The 12,678-nt window shown below is 41.8% G+C and overlaps 2 protein-coding genes across 2 annotated transcripts; one reads left to right on the top strand and one right to left on the bottom strand.

The window, feature by feature from the left end:
- Positions 1–2,959: 2,959 nt before the first annotated feature.
- On the bottom strand, positions 2,960–8,897 carry phf23b (PHD finger protein 23b). The gene is made up of 5 exons (XM_008435403.2): positions 8,369–8,897; positions 7,163–7,194; positions 6,963–7,055; positions 4,987–5,599; positions 2,960–4,560 (listed from the first exon to the last, which is right to left on the bottom strand). The coding sequence occupies exons 1-5, from the start codon at positions 8,394–8,396 to the stop codon at positions 4,367–4,369; spliced, it is 960 nt and encodes a 319-aa protein (XP_008433625.1). The 5' UTR covers positions 8,397–8,897; the 3' UTR covers positions 2,960–4,366.
- A 322-nt stretch (positions 8,898–9,219) lies between these two features.
- Positions 9,220–12,176, top strand: elp5 (elongator acetyltransferase complex subunit 5). Its single transcript, XM_008435402.2, has 8 exons — positions 9,220–9,500; positions 9,581–9,641; positions 10,628–10,708; positions 10,880–11,091; positions 11,180–11,355; positions 11,443–11,538; positions 11,620–11,720; positions 11,822–12,176. Exons 1-8 carry the CDS (start codon positions 9,446–9,448, stop codon positions 11,928–11,930), a joined length of 891 nt encoding a protein of 296 aa, XP_008433624.1. The 5' UTR covers positions 9,220–9,445; the 3' UTR covers positions 11,931–12,176.
- The last annotated feature ends 502 nt before the right edge of the window (positions 12,177–12,678 follow it).

Here is a 12,678-nt window from a genome sequence, read left to right as displayed (position 1 = left end):
CATGAAGAGTCTGCTAAAATATACCGCGATGTGCTTCCGTCAGACAAGACTAAGTTTAAGCTTTTCAGCACCAAACATTCCAGGTGGGTTGAGGGTGTAACACTGAATGGACATGCGGTGAAGCACCTTATCCCCACTGTTAGGTATGGTGGAGGACCTGTGATGCTGTGGCCAGTCAAGCTTATGGTCAAGCATCCTGACCGTAATAAAAAAAAAGAGTTAGAGCGAATATAGAGAGCTTCGCCTTCTCGTCCAACGTCAGTGTCTGACCTCACAAGTGCAATTTTGGGAAAACGGTGATCATATTAAAAAAAATAGATAAAAGAAATGAGACAAAACTCAAGCTCATATGTGTGTGTGTGAGGGTCTAATATTTGGCAGGGGAGTTATATTAGAGGATAAAACCAGCTGAAACTGGCCTGAGGTCAACGCAGTGCCCCCAGGCGAACCCATGATGGAGAAAGTAACAACATCCTCAACAATGCGGCCTTATCGTGCCGCCATCTGAGGGTGTGTAGTGTGCATGTATGTACGTGTGTCGAGGGCGGCATGTTGTCATCGTCCAAAAACCGACTGTAGAAACTTTAAAAAAAATAAAAAAATCCTGAAAATACCGGCCAGTAAGGCGGCAGATTTAATTGGTTTGTCTGAACACACACACACACACACACACACACACACACACACACACACACACACACACACACACACACACACACAAACAATAACCCTAAACAGCCCCATTATAGTCCCATAATATAAACCCACCCTGGGTCCATGCCTACAAATAGCCTCCACACTGGTCAGCAGCACAGACCCCGCAGAGCTGCAGCCCAGATCTTTGAGCGGAGAAACCTAAAGAGAATATTCAAGGTGAGCGCCTTTGTCTTTATGCCTATTTATTACATTGATTCCTGTACTGATGGATGTGCGTGAATCCCTCCTCCCAGATGATCTGCTACAGATGTGTGCTGCCACTGCTTGCTCTCTACATGCTGTTAGAGCAAATATCTGCTGCCGTGATACCGAGAAAACCCAAAAGGGTGAGATCCCCCGCCTCACACGACCCGAACAGTACAGACCCAAACACCTGCAGGGATTTGGTGACGTCTTGGTTTCTGCTCTCAGGAGGTCGACTGGCCGGACCTCGAGGTCTTTCACCACCTGTCCGACGCCGTGGACACGGGGGACCTCTCTGTGGGCGACGCAGGGGAGGCGCGGAGGGGTGCGGACGATCCCTCCGAGACCCCCGTCGACCCAACGCTGACCGGTTCTGTGCAGAGCCAGAACAGGAATCAGAACCACAAAGCCAACGACAAGAGGTGAGGACGCAGGAAGAGCCTTTGGGTTCGGGTGGAACCCAGAGGCAGCTGTAAGATGTAGGAGATGGAGATCAGAATTTGAGTTTATTCTGTGCATGTTAAGAATAAGAAAGAAAATCAACTTCAGATATGCACACGACAACAAATAAAAAGCATAGAGGTTAAATGACATCCTGAAAAGTATTGCTTTTGTAGATTGACAGGATTGAGTTGAAGTTTACGACTCGATAAAGGAAAATAAACTACAGGCTGAATAATGTTTAGCTGAGCTGAACTTTATCTTTTTGGGGACTTTCAGGAGGAAAATCGCTCCTCTGGACACCATTGGCCGCTTTCAGATACCCAGCTCTCGAAACCGAAAGGTAAGAAATCATATCTTTATGCAGAGTTGCATACAAAAGCTTTAAAATATTTTTTTTTTTATGACGACTTGGTCACCCCGTAAGACCACGGCTTGTTGCTGACTGTCTTGTCTGTGGGTGGATGCGGCATAAACGTGGCTCCTCATCCAGACTCCTAAATTATCGATCCAATTGTAGATATCGGCATGCTTAAGGGAGCGATTATTTTCAGATATATCGTATCTTGAATGGCATGCTCGCTCGTCTTTGCCATTTTGAACAGTGGCAAAGAGAAGTCTGTGTCGCATCATATTTATTCCACAGAGAAATCACGGAGCACTAATTAAAAGTTCCTAGGAACTTCTAAAACATATTTCGAGCTCCATTTATTTTACAGATGTTTTACTTTGTTAGGCCAGTGATTGTTTTATTTTTTATTTTATTTTGTTTTTGTCCCTGGCTAAATAAACATACTCAAAGTAAAAATTTGATTTTTCTAAAGCTTTCCGTCATATTTTGCAATTTGCTCAATTTAAATTTCAGTATGTTGAAATGTAAATAAGAAATATTGAGAAATTGAGGGGGATTTTTCTTTAAATGTGGGACGGAAAATGTTAAAATAAAGCAAATTATAGCCCCAGCTTCACTGGAGTTGGGGAAAATATATTTAACCGCTATATTTCATGAAGACCAGTTATAGCTCTTTAAGAGGACTTTCATATTTGGACACTGCTTTAAATCCCCAAACTATTTCCTGTACTGCAAACATTTTTAGTTTTCTAGGTAGTTGTTTATTCTGAGTTAAATTTGTTCCACTAGGAAATTCACTACATCACTTGATTTCAGTACATATACAGTAAATTGGTGTGGCAGTTTAAAAAAAATTACACCAAGATTGCTATAATAGTAGCAGCAGATACATTTTCCTTATTTAAAAGTTCCAGAGATTCTTCCACATAATAAAAAAAAGAAAATATATATTTAAAGTGTACTGATTGTTTTTTTCCCCCTTAGGGAAAGAAATCCGTCTATGGGGAAAACTGAAACAGCTCTCCGCCGTATGATCCAGGATTTTTCTGCAGCCATCTTTCGTATTTATTCAACTGTTTGTATTTAATTCATGACCAAACTAAGGTGGGATTCTTTTTAAACATCTCCCTCTAGTGGCAGAGGACAAGCATAACTGTTCTTTTGTGTGCCTAAACTCATTTAAAAATAAAAATGGCCTTACAATGTGTGTGTGTGTGTGTGGAGTTATTGGTACGGAAAGAAAGCACACGATTTATGATCCCAAAGGTTTTTGTTATTTTTTTCTTTTATTATTCGAGCTACAGTTAAAGAAAAACAATATCAGACTGCAGAAAATATAGACTTTGCTTGGGTATTCTCTCTTTTCACTTTCACATATGTACAAGTTGTCGAAGAACAGGATATGTACACAGAACTGAAGTTGTACAGAGAGCGCAACTACTCCCGGAGACTTGCTAAGACTCTCCCAACCAACAACGAAATACAATGGGTAGAAAATAAACAACGCCACAACCTATGCAGCCTCAAACTTACACTTTTGTACACAACTTTGTTCTCTAGGCGAGACGATCTCTTGTCCTGCAGCGGGCACATCTCTGCTCCCACTTGACGGGAAAGAAACAAAAAGCCAAGGAATAAAACAGTTATATGAAATAAAACGTATTTTACAGCCGTTCATAAACGAGCCCAGGCTCAACCTTGACAACACAAGGAGCCTTAACCAGGTGCTTTACAACAACAACAAACCCAAACTCTTAAGATGAGACGATAAAAAAAAAGAAAAAGAAAAAAAAACACTCAAAAAACAACCAAGTTGAACAGCTTTCCTCTCATTCAAAAGCAAGTTGGCTACTGATGACTGATTAACGAGCCAAAGACATTCAACCACCTCTCAGTGAATGCAGTGGAAACGTATCTGGGTTTTTACTTTTTCTTCTCCCTCTCTCTCAATGCGACTGCTGGGAAGAAAAAAAAGAAAAAAAAAGAAAGAAAAAGAAACATCTATATGCGACATACCTACTGAGATGAGTTTGCCAATTTTTAATGAATTAATCAACTCTTTCGAGAGGAGCGAGAACTTTATACGCAGACGTTCGGTGAACGCCGCTGACAGAAACAAAGCGCCGCCGAAATTCAACTTCCAGAATACCGTCGGGGGCGGGGGGAAGCTGCCCGTCGAGCACCCGTGACATAATTTAATAATTTAAGCAAATTAACTGGAGTGACAATTTCCTTTTATCCCTTTTGAGCTATACAATAAGTTACAATTGGAAGTCGATGCGAAATATCCGTCTAAATTGGATTGGTATTTTTTTTAGTTACAAATTTACAAGTTGGGGGGGGGGGGGAAAAAGCACCTCGAGGATAAAAAAAAAAAAAAAAAAGTCAAATAGTGTGGGAATTAATAAAGCAACAAATGATTCTCTCTACTGCCACCGGTTCTTCACAGTCGCCAAAAAGAAATGGAAAAACAAACAAACAAAAAAAAAACAAACAAAAAAAAACACGCCAGGGATAAATAGATATGTTTTTTTTTTTTTCTTCTCTCTTTTGATTGTCAAAATAATTTGTGCAACTGCAGAGCCAGTTGCCTCCCGGGTGAGAATTTAGGCTGTTTTGGCTGTAGGCATCGGAGTTAAAGTGAGTTGTCGAGGACAGCGGAGAGCGTCCTTCTTAGGTGTCCTTTTTGTGTCCCGACCGCCGCAAGTCTCTGCACTTCTGACAGTAAAAGATGTCGGGAACGTTGGACTTTTTGATCTTCGCGCACGACAGGTGCACCCATATGCCGCACTGGTTGCACTCGATCATCGGCCGCCCGGCGAACGGCTTCCCGCAGTAACAGGTGATCAGGTCCCACGAGTCGTCGCCTGCGGCAGATTGAGAGATCGTAGTTAGTGGACATCAACCGGTTTGGTGACCGATTCATCGTCAACTGGAGTATGCAGACTCGATAGAAAAGGGAGTTTGGTGGACAAACATTAGTCAGAGCAGCACTTAAGCTGAAACTGGGCAAAAAAATTTTGAGCATTTTGCAGTTAAGATTTCTGCCAAAACTGGTGCAGTTGTAGCTCAGATTTACTAACAGAAAGCTCTTATTGTATTTTAGCCGGTAAAATGTTTACTTTCTTAATTAAAAACTAATTGGATTATTCATTTGAATAATTAATTTGATTATTCATTCCGAATAATAAAAAAAAGGGTTTGGGAAAACCTGCAGAACGTGCCATTTTTTTTTTGGATCAGATTTAATCCAGAGATGTGTCGACTCCTAAAACGATCGTTGGCTGTCATACCTGACTCCACCATGATATCTTCGTCCGCGATCCATGTCTCGCCCTCGCTGGAGCTCATCTCCGCATCCCTGATGGATTCGTCGGGCTTCCCCAGGCCGTGGATGCTGGAGGAGGAGCCGCCGTGCGACGCCAGCTCCTCCCTGGCGGCCCGCGCCTCGGCGTGCGAGTTCCGCGTCTCCGAGTCCGTCTCGCTCTGCGCGGCGGAGCTCTTCAGCTTCTTCGCTTTGGGCTGTTTGGAGGAGTTCTTGCTGCGCTTGATGCGAGCCCGCTTCTCGCCCTCGCTGCTGCCGCTGTCCGGCGCCGTCGTGGCCGAGCCCAGCGACAGCTTTTTCAGCTTCTTGTCCTTCTTGCGCTCGGCCTTGGCGCTGGCCTGGCTGTCGTACAGAGAGTCTTTGAGGCGCATCTTGTCCAGCAGGGTGCTGTCGGAGTGCATGCGCCGAATGTTTTTGCCCTTGTTCGCGCGCGCCTTGCGCACAAACGTGTGGATGGTGTGGATGTCGGAGCTCCCGTCCGGCCAGGCGTTGCCGATGGAGCTGCTGCCCCCGCCGCCCCCGTCCGCCGACAGCCCTGAGCTGTGCGCCGAGCTGGACGAAGTTGGAGACCAGGAGCTTTCCTGCAGATCAAACGTGAACAATAACAACTTGTCTCCGTTATCTTACAAACAAGGGGCAGGAATGCTACATTTGAAAGTTTTGGTTAAAAAAAAACAAAAAAAACATCCGTTATAAGTGATGCTTCTTTCTAGATCTCAACTTTTCTGCTTGTGAATCACAAGCGATTCTCATACTCAGACACTGCAGCGTTGAAATTTTCCCCATATTTCATCAAACTGGAAAGGTGGAGATTTTTTCCCAGGATCTTTTACATCATTCTGGACATTTAAGCTGCAAAACATATCAAATTCTACAAATCTCAAAAAGCACAATGAGAAAAGATGACTCTGGGCGAGTCAGTTTGACAAAGAGATGCTTTTCACTGCTTTCATTCGCATCTGGAGCGACAGGATTGATAAATCACTGGATTGGTCTAAAAACGACAAGATTTGGTAAAAGCTCAAAAACGGGAAGTTTGGTGGTTAACCTGGAATCTAGACCAGACGAGTTGGTGCCATTTAAAACCCCTGGTTTAAGACGTGATCCTGACTAAAGGAAAGCGGCTCTTATTTTCAACAAATGTGCAAGTAATCTGTGGGCCCTCTGTCAGGAACTCAAAAATAGAAATCGGCTAAACAAATAGCTAAGTTCTGATAAGACAAGTCAAAAGGCTGGCACCATTCAAACAAACTGGAGGCAAAATTCCTGATCACAAATGTGTATTCAAATGTAAATTCACAACTTTATATTTCCAAAAGAATCAAACTCAGACTTCAGCACTGAAAACATCTCAGCTGGTGTTGAAACTCCCACCCTTCAGAGGACGTGTTGGCAAACTACAGAACCTCAACTTTACTACGAGAGATTTTTAAGATGCTGCAAATGGAAAAACAGCTTTCTGTCAAAAACACTGACAGCTTCGTCCGTCCCAGCAGACAAAACATTTTATTAGCATGTAACTCACTTTAGCATCTAATGTCTCCTAAAACAGCTGTCAGTGCTTGAGGGCCAGAATCCAGAGTGCTTAAGATGCTTCCCAGCAGTAACCCACCTGATTGTTATTAATGGGTCATTACCGGGGCCTCTGCCACACTCGATTCATTTATTTGAATCAGATTTGTCGAAGCAGGGACACGTCTTAATCGTGCGGGGTGGCACCGGACACCGAGGGCTTCATTTGGAGAACCGTTTCTAGGTCTTCTAGGAACAAATGCTGAAGCAAATACTATGGAACTACAACAGGAGAAGAGTTTTTGTGCATCTTTGTGTATCGTGTGTGTTGCAAACTGGTCAAATGAAACATAGCTAGTTAACATTTGTAGTAATGGTTTAATAAAAAAAAAAAAAAAAGGAAAAAAACAAAACAAAAACAAAAAAACTCACCTCTTTTGGACTGGGGATGTAGCCTGCATAAGCCAGAACAAAGCTGCAGAACTTGTTGAAGTCCTCAACGGTTCTCTTTTTTCTTTCTGGGGGCTACAGAAAATAGTAAGGCTGCTGTTAGAGGAAGTAAATCTCATCAGCGTCAAGCTTCAGCCTACAGCTAACTCCAAATGAATGACTATAATAATAGATGGACTCACCAAGGGCTCCGTTTTACACGTCAAAAGTGAATCTGTGGGAGACAAGCAAATAAAACGTTTCTTTAAATTACAACCGAGCCTGCTCGTGTGAAACAAAAATGACACTACATTGTTGCCTGAGGGAGCGCTGCAAGACGAGTGAACTAATACTAGCATTAGCAGGCTAACCCGGGCCAATAACTTAATGGGGATTATTAACGACGAGCATGATGGGCTTATTTAAAAGTCTGCTTCGATTAGTATCTTTAAACTCCCAGCAGCGTCGAGAGGTGGGAATAGTTGCGAAATAAAACCGAAGAAATCCAGCAGACGACAGTGCTAGCTAATAGTGTACACCCCCGAACAACCGCAACGGAGGTCAGCTATACAAGATCTGCGAGCCGTTTTAAACCACTCTATTTCATATCAAAATGTTCATATCAACTGCATTTATGTACGTGGATTTAACCAGCAGACAATTATTAATAGGTTTGCTCTGTGGAGCTGCTACTGGCATTTAAACTAAGGTTTTAAAAAAAGAAGAGCTAAATGGCCAAACAGCTTGAAGATAAAGCATTAAACTTAAGACAGTTGTGCTTCTCTAGTCAGACACATTCATTACTTTTCGTGTCGCTTTTACTCAGGCTGTGTATTGTGTTGGTCATCGGTCACTTCACGCTGGCTTTTCTTGAAATGGAAGTTGGAAGGAGAAGAAGCTTGTGTGCTAACTTGGGGCTAGCGAGGTGCTGCCAACGTTTAATCGGGCGTGTCTGGTTTATTGCAGTTTTTAACTTGGAATCAGATTTTTAAAATTACATTTTCTGGCAACATATTTCAATTAGTACTTTGGTTGAAAGCGCATTTAAATATGCCCAGAGATCGAGTTATTGATTAGCTTGTATTTAGCTTTTAGCCTTAGCTGTATGATTCGGCGCGTTAGCTAACTAGCAAGACCCGCATACCCGATTTTACTGCAAAATTACAGTAGCTACATTAAAACTATACATATTTCACAGCAGTTATATTTTTTCGGTACACTAACAACATTAAGTGGATTAGAAGGAGGCGAGTACAGCTATTAATACAGCCTACGCAACTAAAACGTAGCAGTAGCATTAGTCACAACTTACGGGGCTTAAAACCCGTAAAACGGCCGTTGACCGTTAAAACGTCGTTATACTGCAAATGTTGGAGCAATCATTTCTAAACGATCTTTATCACACGTACCTTGGTGGTCAGACATTATGTCGAGCATTGTCGCCTAGCCGACGAGGCCCCGATTCAAGGAGAAGCCGCTTCTCAGCTAGCCGGAGAGCAGCAGCCTTCCCCCGGCGTGGTTGCACCTTATCGCCCGGGTAACTTGGCACTGGAAAAAGAAGCCAAGGACACTAAGGACTAGGGAGAGAAACTCTTCTTGAAGACGGTCCACAATAGGATCAAACTTGTGGATATCCCCTCGGTCAAGATCCGTAACAACGGCAGCCGTTAACCGAGCACAAACAAACCACTTTTTTTAAAAGTCAAAAAATAGTAATTCCTCTGTCGCCTAGTGTGGCGAGCTTTTAAGATCCGCGTATTTCGAGCTTGCATTTGCAAAACCCATCGCTAAAGAGAAGAAGGAAGCGTATAATCCTCAAATTAGCACAACTGCTATATACAAATCCATGGTTAGAAGCTCTCGCATGAAGTTTGTCGATTCTTCTCTCGGGTTGTACAAACCCACTAGACTTTGGGCTTTATTCCGCGCGGCAGCAGCTTCTCTAGGAGGCAAAAAGGGGAGGGTGACGTTAGACAAGATCGCCCAGAAGAACACAGCGGGAGGGATTCCTCTTCTCTGATTGGTTTCTAAGATTACATAGCGTTCGCGGATAGGCTGGTAGGATGACAGCGGGCGGGATCGGTCCGCGGAGCTGATCCAATCTACCACCAATCCTCCTGAAGCGGCTACGATCTAATTCCTGTTATGAATGCTGGGTAACATAGTCTTTGTGTAGCACTCACACTGTCGCTCGACAGTGACAATAAACTACATTACCCACGAACCCATGATCATAGGAAGCATGGGATATGATGTTTTATGATCGTGGGCAACCAAAACATGCTAACCAAGCAAACAAAAACAGCTTAACAACCTAGAAATAATAGCTTTTAGCTCATTTAAATGTACACAAGTAGGATAAAGAGGTGCTATCCGTTTGTCCGTCTAATTAATTCAATAGTTTTTGTCTATTTTCTGTAGCTTAAACATGTGCTAATGTAGAAGCATGCTAATTAGCCGTAGATACTTGTACACTGTAGTCAACCATGTTGTCTGAATTACTGCAAGGCATTGAGAGTGGAGGGTTTCTAATAATACGAGGTAAAAGTTTTTAATATTGCAGTAACCAATAGCACTCTGACAGTTTAAGTTGGCCTTTGCTAAACATCTATCATCAACAGACTCCTGTAGTTACTCAGGGCGAGATCTTCTGAAGAGCTTCATCGCTGCTGCCTTAGACAGGTACAATGCTGTGCTAATAAAAAAACACACATTTGAATTTAACACTGATATCTTCATATTCTCTCAGGATCAAAATTATACAAGCATCCACACTCGTGCTTGGTAAATCGTCTATTAACATTTTGCAGATAAATTCCGCACGTGTTTTGTCACAATCAGCAAATTTCAGTAATTTCTGGTTAGATATCCAATAACATGTATTGGCTGAAATGGTGGAAGCTGGCGGGTAAGTAATGGATGGAGGCTGAGAGCATTTCAGATGTTTGATGTTAGGCTGCTTTATTGAGTTTTAGTCCAGTTTTTTGACGTCGTTGTTTTATTGTGTCTGCAAGTCAAAAATATTACTGTTAATATTAGCAAGAACTAATCAAGTACTGACTGAGAAAGAAACCACCTGATCCGAAATCAGGGGGCTTCACAGATTTAAATCAACTTGATTTAAATTTGTGGCTGTCCACCTGGACAAAATACAAAAGATTTCTGTGTAAGGGTTTATGGTCAGACAAAACAAATATTAATTCTTTTATAAGAATAAGAAGTTTGTGTGGGGGAATCAAGGTGAGACTTTCAAAACTAACAACACTGTACCACCTGTCAAGCATGCTGGTGGTAACATCAAAACTGGTTTAAGAATTAGTAAAAGCCACATGAAACGTATAAATTTAAATGAAGTTTAGCGTTTTTATAGGAACAGTAAGAAAACATTATTTAAGTCTATGTATATTTGAACCTGGCTGTAGAAATATTACCTTGGATAAATTGGAGAAAAATTTATTGGTTTTTGAAAATCAATTGAATTCTTTTTTTTTTTTTTTTTTTCCTGGGTGTACCCCAGAAAATATCTAGCTGTCATTATGCCCAATGACAGGTGGAGATGGGCATTAGCTCCTCACGCAAGAACAAGCCAGTATAGATAATGGATGAATGTATATTCTTGCACTAAAAAATAGCTATAATCTTTTTCTAAATATATTTTCTGTTGCCAGGGAGGAAGTTGTACATGTCCTGTGTTTTGATGTGAGTGAAGAAGAGCTGAAGGTTGGATTGAAACCATCAGACACTCAGAGGTAATTGAAACCAACATAAATCAAATAGATTAGGAAAATGTTGTGTTGGTTTTTCACATAAAACACATACAATTTTGCAGTTGCAGCATGACAAACTATACAAACCTTCAAGGTTTATAAAAACTTTTTCGAAGCGCAGCAATTAAACCAAAATAATATTTTTATTTTCAGGTTACATATTCACAATGCCTATTCAGATCCCCTCGGGTGGACTGGTCACCCAAATTTCACGGCTCAACAGTTCATTTTGGAGGACCTCGCAAACTTGGTCAAACAAACATCACAACCAAAGCCAGCCGTGCTCGTCATCGACTCTCTGTCTTGGATATTGAGACATAAGACTCCGCCTGCTGTCTGCCAGACACTTCAGCAGCTAAGAAAAGGTGAATCAAGCAACTTGTTTCTGCAATTTGGAGCTTTAAGTTGACGGAGAACTTCTCCCACTGATGTATTATTTTCTGTTTTCATTAGGGGGAGCTGTGAGAGCTGTTATTGGCCTGCTCCACACAGATATGCATCAGAGGGGCACCGTGGGAAGCGTCTGCCACTTGGCAACTTCTCTCATCTCCGTGGCACCTGGAGTGAGGGGAAAAGAAGCGGTGGCAAGAGTAACAAAGCGCTCCAAATCCGGGAAAGTTATGCAAGATGTAAGAAGAAGCATTTATATGTAGGCTACCTTGTTCGGCTAGTATTCCGCTATGAATTACTGACAGCTTTCATTTGACCCCCCCCAGGAGGAGATATTCTGCATCGCAGAGGATTTCACAGTGACCATTCTGAGCAAGGCCAGCCATGCTGAACATAAAACTAATAGCACAGAGGAAGAGCAGGTGCAGTTTAACACATCCTGAACAGAGCAGGGACTCATGAAATGACAGGTGCTGAAACTGATCCTCCTTGTGTGCCAACAGGCGGACCCAACAGCTAACTTGACCTTCAACCTTCGACTGTCCGATTCAGAGTTGGAGGCCAAGCAGAAACTCACCCTGCCTTTCGTCTTCAGCAAGGAGAAGTCAGAATCTCTTCAACGATGTCATATGTCCTTACATTTAAAAGGATTTTACAACTCTACGCACATATTGTAAGTTGTAAAATTGTCTTCTAACGTTGCAGGAAAACGGCTCTGCTCCATCCAGGTCCAGGTTCTGGGCGGATTCTGTATGAGCCTGATGCCAATGACGACTATGACCAGGAGGACCCCGATGATGATCTTGATGTCTAGGGTTAAGGCATGATGAACGCTGTTCATAAGATATTTGCGTTATCTCCTCCACGCAGTTGAAATAGTGCAATTATTGACATTGTTTCCTTCCTGTCGTCTTACCGAGTTTAAAGATGCTAAACCACACAACTTAAATTTTCTACATCTATTCAATCTTTATGAAATGTGTAAGTATTTCTTAATTTTAAACTTTATTTTTTGTTATGTTTAGTTTTTCAGATCAATAAACAACTGACACAAACTTTTTTTTTAATCAAAGTTGTTGATGTTTTTAGGAAAGATCTACGTTATGAGTCAGTGTGGTGGCTTCTGTTGACCCTCTCTGATAGTAGTATCTAAATTAAAAAGAGTGTTATGGGGTAACACCGTCAAAATTATTGAAAGAACTAATGATTATATATGCACTTGTATAAGTTTTTCCTACAAGCCTATATTTCTCAGATGTTGCATCGCTGTCAGTCTCATTATTATTATTATTTTTTATTTTTTTTCAGGAGTAATCCAAATTCAAAAATACTTTGGATTCCAAAAGAACGTTAAATACTTTTGCATGCATCCATATGTATTCAGAATCCTGAGTCAGTGCCTCCAAGAAACCTTTACAGCTGCACGTCTTTTAGCGTACGTCTGTACCAGCTTTAACAGTTGTATATTGAAATCTCTATTTTTTGCAAACAGCTCAAGCTCAGTCAGACTGAATGGTAAACCTTTGTGGACATACATTTTCAAGGCTTCTCAAATATTCTCA

This window comes from Poecilia reticulata, linkage group LG18 (genome assembly GCF_000633615.1).
Source record: "Poecilia reticulata strain Guanapo linkage group LG18, Guppy_female_1.0+MT, whole genome shotgun sequence".
Classification (NCBI taxonomy): domain Eukaryota; kingdom Metazoa; phylum Chordata; class Actinopteri; order Cyprinodontiformes; family Poeciliidae; genus Poecilia; species Poecilia reticulata.
The sequence above is the reverse complement of the archived record's forward strand: the minus strand, read 5'-3'. Positions and strand labels throughout refer to the sequence as shown.